General features: G+C 44.9%; 1 protein-coding gene across 1 annotated transcript in view; it reads left to right on the top strand.

Annotated features, from left to right (window-relative positions):
* Positions 1–24284, top strand: part of RPRD2 (regulation of nuclear pre-mRNA domain containing 2) — a 56572-nt gene that overhangs the window by 12428 nt on the left and 19860 nt on the right. The window contains exons 2-10 of the mRNA XM_083165985.1: positions 12483–12612; positions 15528–15628; positions 16407–16478; positions 16969–17024; positions 17921–18047; positions 18145–18320; positions 19213–19501; positions 21359–21709; positions 22286–22483. Coding sequence (XP_083022111.1) covers positions 12483–12612; positions 15528–15628; positions 16407–16478; positions 16969–17024; positions 17921–18047; positions 18145–18320; positions 19213–19501; positions 21359–21709; positions 22286–22483 — 1500 coding nt within the window. The remainder of the gene's footprint in view (positions 1–12482; positions 12613–15527; positions 15629–16406; positions 16479–16968; positions 17025–17920; positions 18048–18144; positions 18321–19212; positions 19502–21358; positions 21710–22285; positions 22484–24284) is intronic.

Raw genomic sequence — 24284 nt, 5'->3', positions numbered from 1 at the left:
GTTAGAAACCTAGGCTGTCAAATCTAGCTGACTGCGGGGAGTATATTTCCCGGTCATGTGGAACACACTTCCCATGTGACCTGGAAACGGGGTTTATATCAATGTTCTGGTACTTTACAGAAGAGTTTTGCCTGATTAGCAGAATACTATTGGAATAAATATTGAAATATGCCTGTATAATTGTGTACTTATGACAGAAGTCTATATAGAACTGATTCTGGTTGCTATTAGTGTTGTTTTGTGGCTACTCAGGGCGATATATTCCAATAGATAGAGAAGAGTTTGTCCTTCTATAGTGCGTGTGTGCCTTCAGCATGTTTATATAGTCAGTCTCCTGCCCAGCGCATACATTACACCTTCCTGCTGAGCTCCTGGTAAACTGCAATCAATAGGGACAGTTGTTTAGATAGGATATCATTGAGGGACATATGTGTATATGTAGTATAAGGGGGTCGATTCAATATGGTGCGCAGGGAGTGAGCTCGTGCAGCTATTCTAACTCTGACTGGTGCATTTCTGCACGCACCCATCCTGGGGTGTGTGAGCAGAACTCTGAAAAAAAACGCTGTTTGAAGCCCTAGCGCGGTGAAGACAGCATTGCCACGGGGGGGGGCTTACGTTGGGAAATGTCAGTACTTGTGACTTAACACCCAGGAGTACCGGCATTCTCCATTTTGGCAGCACGCTGATAAGGATAGCTCTGGGAGCTGTAGGGAATCCACTATGAAGGAAGGGGTTGTTGGCGATAACAATGGTTTTGCCAGAATGAGAGTATTAGGATATTATGATCTTTGGTTCTATTTGTAGAAATGGGGCAATTCAGTGGGGGTTGTTTTTGTTTTTTTGCGCCCGTTAGTAATGGGTTCCGGTCTGTGGTGTTTAGTTATTTTGCATGTCGGTGTGAGTATCATGGGGGCACATTTCTGCTTTCAACCTAAGGGAGGAATTCAGTTGTTTAATGGGTACCCAGCACGAGAGGGCACCTGCCATTGGGTGTGGTATTGGGTTCTGACAGTCGGGATCCTGACAGTCATTAGCCCGACGTCGGGATCCTGACTGCCCGAACTCAGACAGCATGGTGAGCGCAACAAAGCCCCTTGCGGGCACTTTGGCCACCTAGTCTATTCTCCCTCTATGGGGGTCGTGGACCCCCACGAGGGAAAATAGCAGGTGGCCGTCGGGCACCTGTCTTTCGGCGTTTTGACAGTCGGGATCCCCACGTCGGGTAAATGACTGAGGGGATCCCGACTGTCGGGACAGCATCCGGCACCCCTGCCAGTAGCAATCCAATTATTCTGCTGGCGCTGACCTTTCTCTTCGCTGCCCTCTGGGTTAATTGCCCTCCTAGATGTGCGATGATGGGTCTGTAAATTAATAGACACTTTGCCTGGGGGGAGGAGAAGGGAACATTCAGTGTTAAGGCCCCCATACACTAGCCGATTTTGGTCAGATTTCAGCCAGATCAGTCGGATCTGGCCGAAATCGGACCAAAATCGGCTAGTTTTGATGTCCCCTCAGATCCGATGCGCGGTCCCGTGCGCATCGGATCTGCGTCGGGTGGTCGGACCTGCTGCACGTCCGACCACCCGACTTGGGACCTAGTGGGGCGGCGCGGCGGTGGAGGGAGCAGGGGGGGCTGGGGACGCTGCGGGGGACACGTCTGTGTCCCCCGCTGCTGGGGACAGCGTCTGTGCGGCGAGAAGGTAGAGGGAGCAGGGGGGGCTGGAGACGCTGCGGGGGACACAGGCTGCATAGAGCCGGGCAGGGGGAGCCGGCCGGGAGCTGTCAGTAATGAATAAAAAAAAAAAGCCCATACAATGAATGGGCAGCCTGTGATTGGCTGCTGAGCGCTCTCTCAGCCAATTGCTGACTGGCTGAGAGAGCGCTCAGCCAATCACAGGCCGCCCATTCATTGTATGGGCTTTTTTTTTTATTCATTACTGACAGCTCCCGGCCGGCTCCCCCTGCCCGGCTCTATGCAGCCTGTGTCCCCCGCAGCGTCTCCAGCCCCCCCTGCTCCCTCTACCTTCTCGCCGCACAGACGCTGTCCCCCGCAGCGTCCCCAGCCCCCCTGCTCCCACCAGCTCCCACCTCTTAGCCCCCCCCCCCCCCTGCTCCCCGGGTTTTTTACATGTGATAAATCGAGACGATTTATCACATGTAAAAAATGGCACATCAAGTGCCAATCTAATCAAGCTCCCCCGGGGAGCAGCCGGGGAAGCTCAGGGGGAAGTCGGGGGCGACTTGTCCTAAGGACAAGTCGCCCTAGTGTATGGGCTTCCTAAGTCAACCCACCCCTAGATGCTTTCACGGGAAACTGGATTGCTGTGATCTTGCTGTGGCACTGTCGTGATCTTGCTGTGGCACGGTTCGTGTCAGTGGATTATATAGTTCTATAAACTCTGAGCTAAAAGTTATGTACCTAGATGGTTGTGAGTTGTTCAGTGAGGACACATGCAGGCACGGTGCTTACACTCAGAATGTACTCGGCTGCGTTGTGATGTTGCAGCTACCTTGGGTTTGGTCTGGATGTGGACCAGAGCCAGGGATTGGTTTCTTATCTCTTGTTTAGCATGCAGTTATAAGTTCTCACAGCAAAACTCATTGCTGGTTCCTTCCATGTTCAGTGTTGCTGTAGATCTAGGACCCATAAATTTGCTGGTTTACATTTTTTCATTTTGAAATGTTTGGTTTTCTTTCTGCATTTAGTGGCAGAGCATCATTTATACCCCCCAGGAGGTATTCGGTTTTGACTTTGGGCCGTATTCAATTGTAATATCGCACCCGATCTCCCATCTAAAGCGATGATAAATCACAGGCCGATATGTCATTGATTTGGACATGCCTGAACTGAGCTATGTTTGAGTAGGGCAGCATGGATGGTGTAGTCGTAAGCATTCCTGCCTCACAGCATCGAGGTCATGGGTTTGATTCCCACCATGGCCCTCACTGTGCGGAGTTTGTTTGGCAGTGCTTATCTGTACACATATCGGGCACAAACTGTGTTCTAGCAGATCATTGATGTGTTTTAGAACATGGAGACACCTTCTTGTTTGTGGGTGGGAGCAGCTGTGGAATGGTCAGCAGCCGTGGAATGCTAAATTAATATTTACACGTATTAAGCCTTAATACGTGTAAGGGCAATTCTAACGTAACGGATGTAACTCTCAGATACAATATTTATGGTAAACATCTAGATTGCTACAAAGTGAAAATGCCCACAAAGAAGCACATTTTATCACAATTGTATCTACCACTGGTGAATAAAAATATGAAGTGTGAACAAGCCTCACCATTGTTGTCTGCTATAAATTAATCAATTGTTTAAATGTAACGGATGTAACCAGGATAGGACATGGTAATTTCTGAAATAAAATACATGTCTGATTTCTCTGAAACTACAACAAATATTTCTTCCATGCTTTTTAACAATAAAGCATACACCACACAGATTTTTTTAGTCAAATTTTCAGTAACATTTTTTTTATTTTTTTATTACCTTGACAATATTTAAAGGAATGTATGCATCACGGATGTAACCATAAAATCGTCATGGATGTAACAATCTAATACATTAATCAGGAAATTAATAAAGGCCGACGGGAATTGAAGAGGGTTCATGGCAGAATGAGCCTGACTTTAAAAGCGGTCAGCCATGTTCTGTTGATATCATCCGTGGATTGTCGCGATTCCGAATGTAGATCGTCATCACGGCCATTTTTGCAGCCACGCCCCCTTTTGTCGATCGGCAGGTGGGACATTGAATCCCGCCTGCCGATTTGCTGTCAGGCAAACAGAAAATGTACCAGGATCACGGCTGTCGGGAGGGATTGAGAGCCGCGATCCAGGATTGCAAACCCCCCCCCATAGTCTATAGTTCTAGTCCGTAGTAATTTAAAAAAATCGGTTGGTAACAGTGTGTCACATGACATGCTGCCATTGTGTCTTATTTCAGTAATGGTTATCAGGCAGACACTGATTCTGACCACTGATTATCTATTGTGGTTTTCTGAAAACAAGGGTAAGAAAACCTGGATTATTGTAGTATATAACACAAGTTATGGATATGTACTGTCACACATTATATGTTGATGATCAGTATTTCATGTGTTATATATGCAAGAGAGAAATGCAAAGAAGGAAGCTATGACACCTGCCGGGTGTCCATCACATGTACTGTTCCTGAGGCTTTTACTGTTTTTGTTAAGCAGCTAATAATGGAAGGATTGTGGTGACACAAGTGATTTTGAGGGACTCTTGTCAATTAATTCCTGATAATTATAACCTCTTGTGTTTTCACATTTCTGCCATTCTGTTTCTTGATTTGACTGCTTCTGTTTGCCTTCTGGCACGAGTCCATTCTGACCTCCTTTTTTTTCTGGTCTTCTGCATTTTTTCTTTATTTCTGCAGCCTTTTCTGTGTTCAGTCTGGCTCTGTATTTTCTCATTCTTTCTGCAGGTGCCATAGCTTCCTTCTTTGTATTTCTCTCTGGCATATTGTTCATCTTGGAAAAGCAAGCTAACTTGTTATAACATCTAACGGGCATATATTGTTAATGTAACATAAACTATGTTACGTCCGTTACGTTAAGCAGGTTACGTAGGTTACAGTACAGAACTGCTAACGTTAATAAGTTGTGAACAAATTTCAAAGGAATTTTTTATCCTCCCATAAACCATTAGAGATCTGGTAAATATCATGCATTTACTCATCTTTTTAACCAAAATATGGAAAAAAAATATCAAAAAAACTTAACGGATGTAACACTTAATCTGTGCCACATGTAACTCTCACTAACGTAAAACCACATGAAATACTGATATTTACTACAATAATCCAAGTTTCTTACCCTTGTTTTCAGAAAACAGCAATAGATAATCAGTGGTCAAAATTAGTGTCTGTAACCATTACTGAAATAAGACAAAATGGCAGCATGTCATGTGATACACTGTTACCAACTGATTTTTAAAAAATACTATAGACTATGACTGATGCACTGGGATATTCATATTTTGAATGTCCCAACTTTTTTTTCTTTTCATGACCCATTTCCTCTTTTGCCCATAAATAAGGAGGGTGAGTAGAAATCCACTAGTCTGCCTTAGTAGCACACTTATTAAAATAGCTCTGTAACACACACCCCCAGCCTCCCCTGCTGCCTAGTTCAGTGGTTTACAAACGGTGGCACCCTATGGGGCTCAGGTTGGTGGTCCAGGACAAAAGTTTTATTATTTCTGGTCAAAGTAATAGGATTGGAAAAACAAAGTGCTATTTTTTCCTAATCTAAGTTGACAAACCAAAGGGAATCTTGTCCCTCACCATATAATTGAACTTAAATTAAAGTTAAAACACAAATTACTTCATTTAATATATATTTTTAAAAATTCTCCATAAGAATCTTTTGTTGTAGGAGTGCCTTGAAAATAATTGGTTCTTTTGGGTACCATGATTCAAAAATGTTTGGGAACCACTGGCCTAGTCTATACCCCATAGTCGGGTGCCTGTAGATTCCTTTGCCGGTAACAAATATTTCTTGAATCTTAAGTTAAAGTTGTAATTTATCATTCAAAATATCATTCTGTTGGTTTTTTGTGCGTTTAACCATATGTGACCTTGTTCAGTTTTGGGTACTTGTTTCCTAGCACGACGGCAGCGATTTTTATCTCAAGCATCGGGACCTAAAAAATCGCGTCCATCGCATGCAACCAAATCGCATGCCATGCGATCGACGCGATTTTTACATTGAAATCAATGTAAAATGGTCCCTGAGACCCAATTTTACATTGGGCCCAATGTAAAAAGCCCCCAAAACCCCAATTTTAATTGCATTCCCCCCCCCCTCATGGGTGAAATGGCCCCCCATTGTTAACTCCACCCCACGATGAACGCCAACCCGAAGCGTGGCGAGCGTCGGCGGTACGCATCCTCCGACCGTCTCATACCCCCACTATCCACGTCGGCGTGGAGTTGATTTTATAAAGTGTGGCGAGTGCAACGAGCCACCGAGCCCGAAGCGTGGCGAGCAGACGCGCATAACTTCACAGGTATACGCGTCCCCTCGCGGGGCTCGCCATGCTTTGGTCTCGGTGGCTCGCTGCACTCGCCACACTTTATAAAATCAACTCCACCCCGACGTGGATAGTGGGGGTATGAAAAGGTCGGAGGACGCGTACCGCCGCCCCTCGCGGGCTCGCTGCACTTGCCACACTTTGGGTTAGCGTCAAGTGGGGTGGCATTAACAATGGGGGGACACTTCACATACTTAAAACCCATGACGGTGCATAAACAATCAAAAATTGGGCCCATTTCCCATTGTTACCCATGTAAAATCGATTTGATCGCGTCGATCGCATGCCATTATAATGGAATGCGATGGACGCAATCAACGCGATTTTATCATTGAAAGCTAATTTAACATTGAGCCCTATGTAAAATCGCGTCGGTCGCATCGCATGCCATTATAATGGCATGCGATGGACGCGATCAACGTAATTGACAGAAAATCACATCCATCGCATACCTTAAGTTATCTTAAATTAAGGTATGCGATCTACCACGACGGGCGCCGTGCTAGGAAACAAGTACCCAGTTTTGTACTAGATGGCATTTTATCTAGTTCAAATCACATGCTGTTGTATCGTATAGCATGTGATTTGAACTAGATGCAATGCGATCTAGTACAAAAAGTACTGTCTGCACATTCTTTTTTTTGGCCTGCTATATGAAGTATGCAGCCTTGCATATCCACCAGGGTAACCCCCAATGCTCTGTCTAAATACCTTACGACCCTTGTTTATAACCGAGAACACTTATAAGTGCACAGTGACAAAGGTTTTAAAATGTAATATGCTTTTACTTAAACAGCTTCATCACATGCATATGTGGATAGTTAATGAAGCCAAAGTTGGGAAAACATGATAAAAAAAATAAACTTGTCCCTTTTGAACCTGTTGACTAATTTACTGCTGAGCCGTCATTTGGATAACAATCATCTAGGGGGCTTTCAGTTAGTGGTGCTGTGTAGCTGCGCAAACTTTCAGTGTCCCAGGTTTAGTTCTCTCCTTCCTGTCTTTGACCATTGAATTTCCCCTTTAGAATAAAATTTCGAAGGTGATTCAATTGTGTTGGTCATACTTTCCCATTTAGACAAAAACAGCTATTTCGCCTTTATGGCACAGAATAGCAAGATTGAATACCCCCAAAGTGCTTAGAATTAGTTGTTTAGTGCATAGGAATTAGGCACAACGTCAGTCGCTCGTACAGTACGTCTGTTTTTTTCTTAATTGGCCAATAGTATACTAGATCCTTAGGATTGGTATTTTTTGCAAACAAAATTGATAGAATGTAGCAGATTAAAATGTGTATCCAATTCCTCCATACTGTCTGTGGATTTATCCTGACCGCGGAACAGCCAGTGTGAATTATTTAGCGATGCTCCCTTTAATACCTCTATTTTAAGCTGTGTAACATGTACCTTCTGCTGTTTTTACAGATGTGGGCCTCATTCACCGATCTGTCTATACCAAATTGTGCACAGTGCCTGGCGCTACTGCCATGTGTAACATGGTTTCCTTTAACGTTTACATCTCATAGGAGCAGCAACTGCCACTGTAAATATGTCGAAATTTGTTTTACACAGGGTGTTTTTAAGCACATTCTTGGCAAATAAACAAAGCCATGCTGCTGACTAAACAATTTTAGGAGAGATTTTGACTAAGCAATGATAGTCGATGATCTAGTCAAAATTGTCTTGCCTGCACAGTCAATCTATACAAAGCAATCTATGCTAGACAATACTGACTAAGCAGGAGAAAAATAGGGAGATTTTGGCCAACCTTCTAGGAGATTTTGACTAGTCAAAATCTGCTGTTAAATGTTCTCTGTGTGTACACCCCTTGGGTGGGTTGTGTTCAAACTGAAATTGCAGTATAAGAATAAAGCAGCCAGTATTTGCAATGCACAGAAACAATATATCTCCCTCAAATCTGACTCTGCACATGTAACATCTGCCCCACATGCAGTGCGGCATGGGTTTGCCCATTTGGGGGTTATTTAGACCAAATAGCAAAGCTCATTTTTTTTTTTTTTTTACCAAAGTCACATATGAAGTGCGGCGGAAGTCTGAGGAAAACATGTGCTCTGAGAAGTTTTGTTTGGACTGATGTATTAGTAACTGCACATCTGTATTTGGTGTATGATTGTCGTTTGTATCGAATAAATGAAATAGGGTGTTTGTTCTTTTGTTACTTCATATTTAGCCAACCATAGTGTAGTGGTCAGATTTAGTGTTGGAATGTATGTTCCCCTAACCAGGCTTCTGTGCTAGAACTGATATCCTATTACCCACCAGCGATTGTGGCCAATAGGTTTGCTTGGGGCCCATCTAATTAGCCCCAATAAGTGGCTCATTACAGATCTGTTTTGCCTGCCTCATGCAGGGGTAGCAAATTTCAAAAGCAGACCGTTTTTCCTGCAAAGATTGGTCTGCGGCCATGCAAAAACACATAGGTTTGCCTGAACCTGTGTATTATCACAGGAAAGCGGGGTTTTTTATTGGGTCATCCATTCATACAGCCTGATTAAAAATTATCAGTGAAACACGGGGTAATTGGATACCGCCCCTAAGGATGAAATTCAATTGTTTGCATCGGTGGCTGTGACTGCTGGGCGTTCAATGGTTGCAGAATTTAGGTAGTGACACATTTGGGGGCAAAATGGCACTTTTCGTGTTAAGTCTTGCCCTTCGATCATTTTGACATGCTTAAGCCCTGGAACTGAGCACTTTAGGTGAGAGTTTGGGTACTTGTTTCCTAGAACGGCCACAATCGCGGGCATCGTGTACCTTAAAGTTAAGGTACACGATGCCCGCGATGGACCCGATTTCCTTTGAAATCAGGTCCATTTTGCCGGCAAAGGCAAAATCGGGGGCATCGCGTCGGTCGCGTGCATTAACATGGCCCCCGACGCGATGCCCGCGATTTTGCCATAGGCTTCAATGTTAAAATATTTTTAACATTGAAATCGGGAGCATCGCGTCGGTCTTGTGCCATTATAATGGCACAAGATGAGATGGACTTGATTAAGTCCATCTCACATAGTAAACAATGTGAAATGGGCCAATATGACCCATTTCACATTGTATATGGCCCCGTCGCCACCCCACGATTGACGCCAACCCGAAGCGCAGCGAGCCCGCGAGGGGTGGCGGTGCGCGTCCTACGACCTTTTCATACCCCTACTATCCACGTTGGCGTGGAGTTGAGAATAAAAAGTGTGGCGAGCGCAGCGAGGGGACGCGTATACCTGTGAAGTTATACGCGTCCCCTCGCGGGGCTCCGTGGCTCGCTACGCTCGCCACACTTTATATTCTCAACTCCACGCCGACGTGGATAGTAGGGGTATGAAAAGGTTGGAGGCTGCGCACCGCCTCACCACGCTTCGGGTTGGCGTCAATCGTGGGGTGGCGTTCAGGGGGTAAAATTGGGGGTCTGGGGAATAGTTTACATTGAATCCAATGTAAAATAGGGTCCCAGGGACCCTATTCAAATTTGATTCAATGTAAAAATCGGGTCGCATCGCATGCAAATCGGTGTGGCCGTGCTAGGAAACAAGTACCAGAGTTTGTGGACTCGTTTAATCATTAAATCTGGCCCTAGTCTATCTGAATGCAACAGGAATATAAGAAACTGTAAATAGTTTTCCTTGCAGAATGTTCTACTGCTGCTGCTCCCCTCTTGTCAGTCACTACACAGATTACCTGAATATTATTGGTTTGCATATTAAATACTTTCAGTATTGGGGCCTACACACATGCCAATATTAAGGCATTCTTTGTGTGTGTTTGTGGGGGCAGCTATAGTGACAAATGCGCATCCCTGGCCGGGATTGATGGTCAATCAGTCTCACTGGTCGCCAGTGTTCTCGCTGTGTACTGAGTGACAACGCTGCAGCACTACCGACCTAGCACAGCTAGGAAGCCCTACATACAGCGCTACGTGTGTAGGGCCTGTATGAGTCACTCAGCAAACTGAGATTCACATCTCTTCACTTGTCTCAGAATATGTCCCAAATCTTCTCCACAGAGCTGCATCCGATTTGTGCCTATTTATTATCTGCTTGGATTCCCAATAACACAGCTTTCAGGCTGCACCAAGCGTGTATATCTGGACACGAGTGGCGCAATGCTGAAGGCATGGTGTTCATGAATCAGTTATTTAGAGGAGAACACAATTGCTTGGTAACGGCCTCCGTTACACATCCGCACCCAGCGTGTCTATGGGGAGGGTCGGCAGGTGGGGAGTCGGGGCCATTTATGAAACTGGTGTTGATCAGCCGCTAGATCACTGGGGATTTCAGCAGAATCCCAATTATAAGGATGGAAAAGTATGTAAATATAGTTTTTCAGGTTGGCTTGTGTTTGCAATTAAAAAATGTACATAAGACTATTTGCGTTTTGTGGATGATTCCTGAGTGATAAGTCATTGATTCTGATGCGAGATTGGTGATCATTTACTTCTGCTTTCACTTTTTTTCCTCCATCCTGGGAATGCCTGTCATAACCTGGTCACTAGTCTACCCGTGTCACACTCACCTGTAATATGGGCAATAGAATGTAAAATGCTTTTATCCCTTTCACCGATCAGCAAACTCCTCTGCTGTATCCACATCATGAGGTTTCAGGGGTTACAGGTAGCGGACCACGGACTTCTCCCACTGCTTGCAGGTCTGCCACAATATACTTGTTGGCTGCAGCGTGGTTTGCCTTCCTGACTCTCGGCCTTGGGGCTGTTTATCCCCATAGTGTCATATGTATTTTCTCTCTGTGGCTTCAAAGTAGTCCATACGGATGCTTGTAGTAGATTATAGTCTCCAATTGGGCCGTGTGTGATGCCGGTAAAAGGCGGGGAAGGCCGCGTGTGTCGATGGTAAAAGGCAGGGGAAGGCCGCGTGTGACGATGGTAAAAGGCAGGGGAAGGCCGCGTGTGACGATGGTAAAAGGCAGGGGAAGGCCGCGTGTGACGATGGTAAAAGGCAGGGGAAGGCCGCGTGTGACGATGGTAAAAGGCAGGGGAAGGCTGCGTGTGACGATGGTAAAAGGCAGGGGAAGGCCGTGGGTGGCGGTAGAAGGCAGGGGAAGGCCGTGGGTGGCGGTGAAAGGCAGGGGAAGGCCGTGGGTGGCGGTGAAAGGCAGGGGAAGGCCGTGGGTGGCGGTGAAAGGCAGGGGAAGGCCGTGGGTGGCGGGGGGAGGTAAAGATGGTGTCTACGTATAATGTATTAAATAGTTTGTTTTTGGCTTTATCCAGTGGTTGGTACGCATAACTATATTGGTAGCTTACAGTATGTGACTTTGCATCAAATCACATGGCATTGCTAAGAAGTATCCAATATGGAGATGGCGATAACCATATTTAAGATGTACAAATAAGGATTCATCAGTCACTGCAGCAGTGTGCAAGAAACTGGTATCTTAGTTTTTTTTACCTTTTTTTATTCCATTAATACCTCTTAATTGTTCGCTACATTGCTGTTGTGACTACCTTGAAAATCAGTGACCTGTCATATCCTTTAGTAAGTAATGCTTTGGAATTCTTCTTTGAGCTCCGCTCTCCTCACCTTATCATATGACAGAGGTGGAAACTTGCCTTTGACTTTTTTTTTTAATGTTGAAAAGGAGATTAACAGTTCTTAGATGTGCAAAATATCAGCTAAAAATGCCGGCATTTGTTATATAAATTCAAATAAAAAAATGTTGTGTAAAAAAATATTCATAGGTCATTATGATAAAGTTCGCTTGTCAATTTTTACACCTATTTTGAGAAATTCACTAAGTACTCAAAGGGATAAGAGGAGTTTGTAGGAGGATAGATAATTTATTTATGCTTAAAGATGCTTGCTATTTAAATAATAAAATGTGGTTTTCCTGCTTTGGAGGTGTTCATTGCCACTGGGAGGGGATTTTCTACAGCGAGGATGGCTTTTTTTTCTGGCGTATTCAATGTTTGCCCAGAATCTGATGGTGCGGATACCCTTAAACGGCGAGGTTTGCTGCAAATGCAGCGAGCCCACTAAATTTTGTGGCAAGATTCGCAGTTTTGTTGGCCCCACACGCCGTTTCCACCTCCACTGATAGGCACCAACGAGGTGGAAATGGCGAGTGAAGGGGAGGGCGTTGAATACTGTCGGCGAGCTATCTGCACTGCTCGCTGTATAGCCCGCTGTCAGGGGCATTGTATACCCCGCTTTAAGTCAATAAATTCTATCTAAAGCTTGAGCCTTTTTTCTTTTCAATAAACTTTAGTATTGTACAGGCTGGGCCAGGTGGATTTTCAGAGATGGTCAGGAGGGTTCTATCGCTGACCTTTAATATTCCCATAGTTTGGGAGAGCAGCATGCACGCTTGTGTGTTCCAGCCATGCTTCTTGCTGGTTGCTTCTGTTTAGCAGCCTTCTTTATTTTAATGGTGCGTTTTCTTCCTCCACAGCGGCTTTCACGCACCGACTGAACCTGTTCTACTTGGCAAATGATATAATCCAGAACTGCAAAAGGAAGAATGCGATCATCTATCGAGATACATTTGCTGATGTGCTCCCTGAGGCTGCATCGCTAGTAAAGTAAGTACAGCCACATGTACGCTCTGTCTCCAGGTGGGAGTACCAGGAACAAGTGTATTTGTGTTCATGGTTAACCACTTTCAGTTCTTTGGTTTCGCCACTTCATTACCAAAGCGATTTTCTTAATTTGGGACACCTTGTTTTATTACATAATCAAATGGTTTGACAATTCCGTATGGCAGGGAACATAGAGTATATTATGAGCTCCACTGGGACAGCGTCTCATACGAGCGATTCCTGGTGAGATTATTGGTCACATCTGTTGGTTGACAGGCTTAAAAGGTACACATGGAAAGGCCAACGTAAGTTTTTTTTTTTTTCGACATGGGCACACAATTAGGGTATCATGTACCCTCGCTAGGGTAAGCACACTATTCTATTTTCCCTTTATTCCGAAATGGATGGTGAAGAAAGAACAATCCACCTTTTTTGTAGCTCTTTTGACCCAAAGACCTTTAAATGGCTTTCTAGACAATGTAGATACATCAGCCGGAAGGACATTTGTTGTATGTGACCATTGAACAGTAGCGATTCAGTTGTTTGCTCTCATTAGATGCTCGTTACACAGCATAAAGCATTGGTGTTTTGTGTCGCAAAGGAGCTAAACTTGTCTAATGTTGCAGAATGAGCACCTGATTGCCTGGGTTCAGGTACCCAAACTATGTACTTAAAACACTTTTTTTTTTTTTGCGACTGATTGGAGTAACAATTAAATGGCTCCAATAGATGCCCGTTTCTTTAGACAGCCAGCTGGGTGCACTCAGCAGAATTAAGTTCACACTAATACCGCTTTCAGATCGCTATGCCGGGTCATACTCTGGATTGAGATCCAGGCTTCGGCACTTTCACACTAAACCCGGGTCACCTTTCTTTTAACCCGGTTCGAATTGCCAGGTTGGTTGTGCTGGGTTATACCGCTTTCAGACTCAAATGCAGGATCGCACCCGGGATTAGGACTCTGGTCCATCCCAGGAGAGACCCACCATTTGTGGTCTGAAAGCTCTGCGATAAGCTGTACATGATGTCACATGAGGGCGGGCATGAGCGGCGCGTTGTCGGGGGGGGGGGGGGGGGCGGGCGGCGGAGGAGGAGGCAGCGGAGAGGGCTGCCTCCTCCATACTGCGAACAGGACCCGAGTCGTTCAAACAGAGTTACTTGTTCACACTACACCTGACACAGGTCAGAGTCATGTTCAACACTGGTTGTGACCAAGGTTGAACTCCCCCGGGTTGCTCAACCCAGGGTGGCCCTCTCAGACGGCATCTCGACCCGGGTTGGTGATGCACGGTCCCGGCAATAATCCAGGTTGAGAATGTTTGGTGCTTTCACTTACAACTGTATACCGTTTTAGCTGCTTTGTATTGCTAAACTGTGTGTTCAGGTGGGCAAATGGCTAAGGGTCTATATTCACATAGATTTATTCTGATTAGATAAAAATCCCAAATGTGTTGGTTCCACTGGGGAGTTAGTGTCTGCCAGCACCAGTTTTGGCGTTACACCACTCTGTGCCATGAGACAAGAGAACATTTAGTTACCGGAGGCTTGAAGTAATGTATCCTCTGTTAGCGGCAATCTGTATACCTAACAACGTATTACTCGCACACAGGTGTCCACCTAAACACAAGGTATCTGCAGCTACGTCATTCAGAACGTGGTGCAGATTTCTGCTGCCAGTTCAGTTTTAGTACTGCTTATCACAGTGTGGCGAGTGGGGGAACGATTACCTACCCAAGGGACCGTGTAGCCCCCATTACCTGGTGGGTCAACTTCTGGATAGTTTGGAACATTTAAACTAGCAAGTTAGTTATGCACTTTAAATCTATAAATCCTTATGTATAGATTTTGGCTGGATATGTGTTCATCTATTACATTACCTGATTCTGTATAACGTTATGCTTTATATTGTGCACTATGCAGTACATTTTGTTGTATGTATTTTGGTCTTGAGGGATGATTAAAGTGGCTGCTTTTTATCGGGTGTGTGGCTAGGCTGTTCTCCACCGCGCTACTCCCTGCAAGGTGCTCATGGGTCTTCTGTATTACACAGGTCATTCTGATCCTTCCCACGGGTGCTTTTATAAATGTTTTGGTCTTTTTCTAAATATAACTTAATTGGCGTGGGCTTTATTCTCTGCATCATCAGTTCTGTATGCTTTGATAATGTAAAATGAAGAATTAAGTCATTGATTGTTTTGAAGACCGTAGAGTTTGCTGGAGATATACATCTTTATAATAATAGAGAGTAGAGAACTAATGACCGGAATAGAGAGCACAGAACTAATGACCTTACTAGGCAGTGACTTTCATGGTAATGTGGCCTAGCTGTCTTGTTTATACTACCCAGGTGAGGACTGAGTTTTTCCTGGATCAGTGGTTCCCAACCCTAGTCCTCACCGGCTCATATTATCAGGATCTTTGTCTGTGGGAACAGGTGATAGTTGCTGACCCAGCAGAATAGGTGACATCACCTGTACATGATTAACGACCTCCAGAAAACATTGTTGGCGGAACTTGATGTCTGGAGTTGAGAACCACTGGACTAGACCGTCCTATGTAGTAAAATGCTGATGCTGCTCCTCACCTCTGTGAAGGGAATCCAAATAATCTGCACAATGGTGACCGATAGATGGTACCATACGCAGCAATTAAAGTGAAGCTGACATTACTGCTATGATCTGTCACTTTGCCGTGCTAGTAACTAGTTCTGTTTTAAAGCTGCAATGCTGATGGTTGTAATCCAGTAATAGCAATGTGTTGATCCTACTGTACTGAGCCGTAATGTTCTCAGTTGGACATATCGCGGTGGTGTCTGGTGGTATATAGCGAGTAATTGATCCCCCTCAGGGATTGTTGCCTTATCACCTCACGAAAGCTTCCTGAACCCGATTATTAATGACATCCTTTTCTTCCCAAAGGGACCAATCCGTTTCCAAATCCGTCGAGAGGGTCTTTAAAATCTGGGAAGACCGGAACGTTTACCATGAGGACACAATCGCAGCCTTCAGGACCGCTCTCAGTGAGTGTTACTCTAGTACCTGGTGATCGTTGTATTAGTGACCACCTCGGCGTTGCGGTGGGTTCTCTGAGCATTTACACACGATATAGGAGGACCAATTTCATGGTTTTAAATATTTTGTTGTAAGAAAATTTACACCTCTGACATATGCAGGGGGGGTGGGGGGGGGTGTAACACCATGACTAGGGGAAATAGGACAGCTGTCTTTATGAAGCCATCACTAAGTGTTCACCGTACAGACATGAAGGAAATGTATATGGTCAGGCCCCTTCTAAAAGCAGGTTCAGGGGGAGTGCAGGGTGATGGTGATTTGCTCTCTTGTGCTCGCCAGGAGCATGATACATGGGTTTTAGGGACAATATCATGCTAATTAGGCTGTGTTATAAGGTCATTAGGTCGACATTCAAAAGGTTGACGTATTTCACTTTTTACTGACGTATGCCGACAGGTGGTATTTCATGCCCTGCCATCCACTAGGGCTTGGAGGGAGAATATACTATTATGCTGAGCGCAGCGGTACACAACTTTCTGGACAAAAGTTAAAACCTCATGTCGACCTTTTCACTGTCAACCTTAGTAATGTCAACCTATTTCATGTGTCGACCGAACGCATGTGGACCTAATATGGGTCGACCCACTGACCCTAACCCTAGGCTGTAATGTCAGTATCTGAAACTGATAGTGCTAAGAAAGGTACCGCGTAACGATTGCTGGGAGAGGTTCTAGATCACTTGTGAATGGCTTATTAACGGTTCACATGTTCCTGATTTTTCCATAGATGGAGGAGGCTGGACTAAACGGGAGCGAAGTAAGAGTTCCCGTCCTAAGCCGGCTGAGAAGCCACCAGAAGGTAAGTTAATGGGGTGTGATGGTAAGTGTATGTGTCTGTGTGTCAGCGGCTGCGAACGCTTTCAGAGTGTCTCATATAGTGTTCTGTGCAGTCACTGATGTCGGCATACCGAAGGCTGGAGATCATGAACCCTGGGTGGTCTCTGCAACAATTGTATAAGCCTGTTGTGCATAACCAGCGTACAGATCCTACTGACATATGCAGTTATGTGATGGAAGCAGTCCAGTCCACACTCTCTTCTGATGGGGGGGGGTATACATATGCATGTGCGGGTGTATACCTATGTGTGGAATATGTGCATTTATTTGTATAAATGTGTGCGTATGGTTATATTGGGAATAAATGTTAATACACCTAATCACATGTTATATAAGCTATATAATGGCTGTTGTGGCACAGTATACGATCCTGACAGCATGGCGGAACCGCAACGCTGCTGAAGTTGATCTGTGTAAGATGTGGAATTAATCCTGTGTGTTTCTTATTACAGCTCCGCCAGTAAATCAGAAGGCTGCCTTGAAGTCAAAGATCGTGGCTGAGTTCAGGGTGAGATCCGTATTCAGAGGCTGTCAGAGTTAAAGCACGGAACTTGACTTGAATATTCAGGCAGTTATTGAACCCGATAAAGTTGCTATAGTGTAATAATTATCGATTGTGGACATGAATCAAAGACCCCTCCAACATGCTAATATAAGCAGCAATAAAAAAAAAAATTGTACTGTAAATCTATTAAGCTGTAGGTTTTAAGCTGATTCTGACTTTTCTTTTAAAGTAAAATAAATAAAATGTACTCCTGCGTCCAATGACTGATGTCATGCACCCTTCAGATAATGGGACTGTGGGCTATAAGGCCTCCCTTAGCACTCAATATATTTTGGTCTCCTCCTTTTGTGCCTTTGCATCCCCATGACAAGTGCTTTTCTCTGGGGCTGCATTAATAGTTTTGTTTACTATAAAATGCACAATGTAATTGACATATGAAGCAGTGTAACGCTTAGGGTAACAACGCTACACAGCTTCAAATCTGGATAGAGCTGAGGCTGCTACCTGCTTGGAATTATTCCTTTGGGGTGACTTCACCACTACTCAGACTGCAGGGGTCAGGAGGAGGAGGTTGAGGGTGGGCAGAGTAATAATTGCCAGGACTGGTTAGGAATTATATATTTACTTCTGGGTTCCCGGTTTGCTGAAATCTTTTGGTTTCCAGAGAAGAGCGAACCCTCTATTCCACCCAGGTGCTCCCCTGTACTGAACCCAGTATTCTGTGCATACTTGATACTGTTACTCTGCCACCCGGATCATTCCAAATTAATATGAATCCCATTTAGCTTATGAATAAAGAGCAAGAAACCTAGAACATGAAAATGATGCCTTGTGGAACATTATTTCTTATCAGATCTTCCTTCGCTAAATCTGAGCATGTGTGATCTTTTCCCCCTCAGCCCCAAAGTCTGATTGATGACTTGCTGTCCTTCAAGCGCTCCGTGGACCATGTGGAACTTAAGGAGAAGCAACTTTCAAACATGAGAGTTGATGTCTGCAGCACGGAAACATTAAAACGACTAAAAGGTATTTGTGGGACTCTGTGCCGGGGATTAGTCTGTCCGTCTCTGTCCTCTCGTCCTCTGTTTGCCATCATTGTCCGTCTTCTCTATTTAATTTCCAGATAAGGCTGGGGGTAAGAAGTTTTCCAAAGATTTTGAAGAGGCGAGCGCAAAACTAGAGGAGTTTGTGAATGTCCTTGACAAGCAGGTGAAGAATGGTCCATCGCTGACTGAGGCTCTGGAGAATGCTGGGATTTTCTTTGAAGCTCAGTACCGTGAAGTGAAGGTTGTGGTGAATGTAAGTATAGCGGTGCTGAAGGAGTCGTCTAACCATTACACCATCCGTACTGCAAAGACAAATTACCGAGTACATCCCAACATGTTTGGTGACGTGACCTCTGCAGTGCCAATGATTCGCCAGCCACGTGGTCTTCAGTAAAAGTCACGTGGTAAGCTTCTTATGGAGTTTGCGTACAACTACTTCAGAACATACCCTCCGATAGCGGCTGCTAATATTATAATTATTAATATTATAATACATTTATTTATAAGGTGCCACAGGTGATTCGCAGCGCCGTACAAAGGAACAGTACAGGGAGACCAAACTTGAATTAAATTGAATAAATAACAAATATAGAATACAGGTAAAGCCACAGTTCAATACACATTACAGGTTAGCGTGATCTGAGCCCAGCGGTTAGTGGAAAATTTAATTAAGGGCCTAAATAATTGTGCGGTCAGCCTCATTTTACAGATGTGGAGACCCAGGGTCTGCCTGAGGGTTACTCTGTTACGGATGTTAACGCGTATGATACAAAGCTGCGCCTGTGGACACAGCAGCAGATCACAGACCCTGGCAAGAAGCGTCTGCTTGCAGAAAAGGCCTCCTGTGGTTAGACTATTTTTGCTGCGTATATTTGAGTCTGGCCCATAGTGGTTTTTTCAATGTCCACTGACTGATACTAATCGGTATGAAGGGGGAGAAGTTTTGAACGTCAGTGAGAATTTGTTAAAGTGCCACAGTCCAGTCCCAGCTTTTTATAGTCCGTGTTTCCGGTGTCCCCGAATGTGTTCCTTTAAAGAGCATCTAACAGGAGTACAATTTTTCCTTTGCTGCTTAGTCAGCTCTTACAAAGTAAACATAAGTGACACCAGTAACCTTCTCCCTATATTGTTTTACTACTTTACAGGCATACAAAACGTTTGCTAATCGAGTGAGCAATTTAAAAAAGAAGCTGGATCAGCTCAAGGCCACGCTTCCAGACCCAGAGGAATCTCCTGTGCCCTCACCCACCCCTGATGCCCCTTCGCCAACCGGTTCCGAGTCCCCTTTCCAAGGAATGGGTGACGAGAGCCCTCTGTCCCCAGAGACTGAGCTTGTGCAACCCGAATCGCCTGAGCCTCCCAAGGACAACCGGATAGTGGAGGACATGGAGCTGTCAGACGTGGATGCAGACGAGGAAATGCCTGAGATTATTAGTACGTTTTTACTGGTCATCTTGATCGCTGTATCGTTTTGTAATATCTCAGCATTGCATATTAGAGGTGTCCAGATATCGAGCAATATTTTTAGATTTCCTTCTCTAGATGCCTATCAATGGTTTAAAGGAAATGTCTCGTAGCAGATGGGAACTCCTAATCTTTTCTGTCCAACATGCACAAGCATGCACAAGTCTTTGGCCAAGGAAAATAATTGGTGTTAAAATACTAAGGGGGGCTATTTAGTCCTGGACGTTATTTCCGCCTGTGGAAATAGCGGCCGTCGCCTATTCAATGCTGCCATTTCCGACCGCATTGAAGGCAGATTACGACAAAACAGGTCTGACTTTAAAGCAAACCAGAACTTTTTGGTACACAACGGCCACGGATTGTTGAATTCACGGACGTTCAACAATCAGCGGCTTTTTTTTGCAGACACTCCCACTTTCCGACGCTTGACACCTGGACCATTGAATTCTCGGTGTCAAGTTACAACCGAACTGAGCGAAAACAGCCCGGAATTCCGACTGTCGGGACGCCAGTCGTTATCCCGGATTAAGTACCCCGTAAATGCAGTGAAATAATGAAAATCGTTATTTATAATAAGGTTTCATATGTTACGGTTACTAAACATCATACAATTATTAATTTTATGCAAAACAAATGTCAGGTTAAATTTTGGCTTTTATCAATGTATTCCTTTTTGGTGCCTATCGCTGTTTCACATACTTGGGCGTTCGAGACTAAAACTTTTTGAAAGTTTTAGAAGTCGCGCCTTTCCAGAACCTCGTTCAGACATTCCCATATGTTTTTAGTACTACTTGGGGGAATTACATGAACTCTTTTGTCTAAACCCCATTGAGAAACTCTGGGGTGAAAGAGATCATGTGACTAATGAGGCTATGTCATGATTGGTAGAACTCTGCTTTTTGTTACATTTCAAATGACCAGTACACAGTTTAGGTGTGTGCTTAGGGTTGTTTTAACCATTGCTAAGTGAACGTGTCATATCCCTGTGACCAGTCACGATGAGGTCGCAGAGTACGTTACACTGATGTCATTGGCCTTGTAGGTCTATTGCTGCGTGCACTTTTTATTTCAGTTAATCTATGAAAAAATGACAGTGCGTATGCGAACAGGTTAAATAGAGAAGGATCCTTACTGTATGTAGTTAAGTCACCAGTAGACACAACATCCTCTATAGTAAGTTATTGATGGTGAACTTGGTCCCTTAGCGATGATTAACCCATTACAGTTCAGGTTCATGAATGTCCACTGCAAAGAATATTTTAACATCTCTTGCTCCCCAGACCAACTGATTTTTTTTTTTTTACTTTTATCGTAAGAGTTCCTTTCTCCCCACGTGCTTTAGCCTTTGAGTGCCAATGTTGCTGGGAGAGATCCTCAACATCTCAACATTGACTTAACTGTGTTGCCATTTTTGTTGCCATTTTGCCGTATTTAGCGGATATTTTGAGGATCGCGCAGCAACGTTGGCACTAAAAGGGTTAAACACATCTGACAGGACAGCCGTATTTGTTGTTCTCCCAATACCAATCACTTAGATTTGTCAGATAGCCAGGAGTATTGAAAGTTTGAGCAGTGAGGGGGACCTTCTTTCACAAGCGGTTTTACCCCCTATATTCTTCTGTATGGTGGCAGAGGCTATTTGTAAAACAAATTTTGTGACCATGTATTCGCATTATGTAACTGTGGAATAAGTCACAGATCCTCATGTAACATAACCTAGTGCTCATGTAACATAACATAGTGCCCTCAAGCACATTCTGGTCATTCTTTCACAGCCCATGTTGCAATTACTTAACAGATTACTTTTCCTTGTTTGTCTCATTGCAGTTGAAGAAAGGAAGGAGCAGGCAGAACCTGCGCCAACCGTGAAGAATGCAGTCCTCAGTCCTGCTTCTACACCACCCGCTGAGGCCACAGATATCGTTACAACACCCATTGCTACTCCTGTCCAGTCTCCTGCCCCAACACCTGCAACCATCTCTATAAGTACACCAACACCTGTCCTCCCCTCCACTGTGGCAGCTACTACCCCTGTGCCAGTCACAACGGCTCCCACCAAAACAGTAACAACTCCTGTCTCTACTTCGGCAGTTCCGCTTGCATTGCCAAACTTGGCGAATGTAGATCTGGGAAAGATCAGTTCCATCTTAAGTAGCTTAACCTCCGTTATGAAAACCGGTAAGTTTCGTCTTGCCATCTCGACATGTGTTCTAAGGACCTTTTTCAGGTCTGTTCGGCCGTAGGTGTTCGTTTGCACGGGTCCGATGTTCTGCGTATGCGCACCCGCGTTCACGCACCCAACATTGTGGGTTGGGAGTGTGGGCCAGGGTGCCCTCCCATGGGAATGCCCAGCATTTCACGGGTGTTCCCATGGAAATCGCCCGGTGACGTGGGCGCCAGGGGCGGGCAGCTGAAATCACCGGATGTCAGCTGCCCGCGCATTTCCTTCCCAATGTGCACACATATCTGAGTGACCTGAGATGCGCGACCATCGAATGATGTGGGAGTTTCCCTCTGGCCTGCAAATGGATGTTTATGTAAAACATCCATCTGCATGCCGGCCGATCGAGCACGGCATGCAAAGGGGTGACGGCCACCCTGGCATTTACAGGGTGGCATCTGGTGGACTCTCAAGGATAGTTACAGACTTGTGAGTCAACCAGAATAAGGTCCAAAGACTAGTCTACTATGTTGGTCTTATTTTAGTATGCAAGCAAAGGTCCTGTTCTAAATGTTTCATCTCCTCCTGTTTAGGTGTGAGCCCAGCAGGCAAGCCATCCCCTGGCACACCCACAACTCCAACTACTACTTTAGGTGGTGCAGTGAAGCCGCAAGTTCAGAACACGCAGAACCCTTTGGCCAGCATATTTTCCAAAGTCGAGATGATAACTCCAGAAAGCATTCTTTCTGTTTTGACTAAAACGCAGGTCCCCTCAGCGTCAAATTTGCAAGGTAAATTCCTGACATTGCCATATGTGCTTTTGTTAAGTATCCCAATCAAACTGGTTTTCTAGCTAACTTTGCCCATATGTGTACAAATAATTATGGCATATTGGCATATCTCCCAATGTAGGGATTGACCAAATCCAATTTGTTAAAAATACTCGATTTTGTAGGTTCCGAACAAAACCTGATCAGAATAGGCAAGTCGGGTATTTTTAACATGCTGGGTTTCCCTGGCAGGTTGCTGGTTGGTGAGGCAGCTTTGATGGGGATTGAGAATTTGCCCGTGTTACTATCATTTTGCACACATTCAAATATTTAGAAGCTTATTTGGATAAAGTTGGACAGATGACTTGAAACACATTTATTTAGTATGTATGAAAGTGAAATAGGTTTAAACACTTTTGTTTCACTATCATTCATATGGGATACTGAGGTCTTAATACATTGGGGAATAGAGGTCATCCGACAGGGGACAGGCACATACATTTCTACAATCGTGGTGTGCTGGCTCCTTCCCTCTACTTCCCCTTACTAGCCAGTTTTAGAAAATGTGCCCGCAGGAGAGGATGCACACTCCTGGAGCTCCAGAGAGTTTTTCTTCAATTTATTTAAATTGTTTTATTTTGGGGTTGCTGTTTGGGCTACAAAACTTCTCTGCTTCGAGGGAAGCTGGGGGAAGGGACAGTTGCCGGCCTCTTAAGGAACCGAGCTGATCCCTGCTGCAGGTCCATTGACCTGAGAGGGTGCTTGTTACCGCGGGCATTGCGCTGCAGCGCACACACCCCCAGCATGCCGCACACCCCTGGCTCAGCCTGAAGCCGCCAAGTGTTGAGTGTTACCCGGGGTCCCCACAGTAGGGTACCCCGGTTCATGTGCTGCAAGATGGCGGTGGTGTCGTTCCTGCACAGGGACCGCTGACAGCCCCGTCGACACTGGATGCAAGGGGCTGCCATGGGACCACCAGGGCATGTTCCGATTATGTTGTTAACCCTTTGTTTAACACAGGCACCAGTATAAATATTAGTATAGCCCAGGCACCATTAGATGGGTGGGGCTTAGCTCAGAGTGGGACCAGAGCCTCTAAGCGTGCCTATACACTGCTTCCTGCTTGTTCTCATGCTGTGGGCGCCATTACAGCAGCAGAAAATCACTCCTTGGGAGATTCTGGCCGCAGAGACAGCAAGTATAGCGCTGACAGCGCTTCTGTGTGCTTAACAGCCACTTGAGTGCAGATATATATTATATATACTTGCCTTTTATTGCCAGTCCTATCTAGAGGACTAGGTTGCAGGGTGCTGGTGTCCCCATATACCTCTGAGTTCCCCCGCTGCTATTTAAGCATTGTGCACATTATATGTCTATACAGATATATTGATAGAGCAAACACATAGCTGCTATCTGTCTGACACTAGCTTGGTTGTGTACGAAGTGTGTTTGAAATGTATCAAGGAAGTGATTTTTCTCCAAAATGGTGAGAAAAATAACTTATATGATTTGCAGGAACAAGTTTGCGCCAAGTTCTACATCACAAGTCGCTTGTGAGCGATGTATGTCACCACAGCTCAGCAGTGTGTCTCCACAACTTAGTGGTATTTCACAGGGTGAAACTCAAGCAGCATGAAAGCTATGCTGGAGAATGTATCATCACAGCTTGCAGCAAATACATTGCAGACCAAGCAGGTGCAGCAGGATTTGTCCTGTAAACGGGCACTGACTGCCATTTCCCCTGACTCTGAGATAGAGGAGGGTGAGTATAATGGCGAGGAGGAGGAGATTGAAGAGGACGCTAAGGGATCACAGAGAATCT

This window comes from Crinia signifera, chromosome 12, assembly GCF_055691185.1.
Source record: "Crinia signifera chromosome 12, ASM5569118v1, whole genome shotgun sequence".
Classification (NCBI taxonomy): domain Eukaryota; kingdom Metazoa; phylum Chordata; class Amphibia; order Anura; family Myobatrachidae; genus Crinia; species Crinia signifera.
This window is presented reverse-complemented; position numbering and strand designations above follow the sequence as displayed.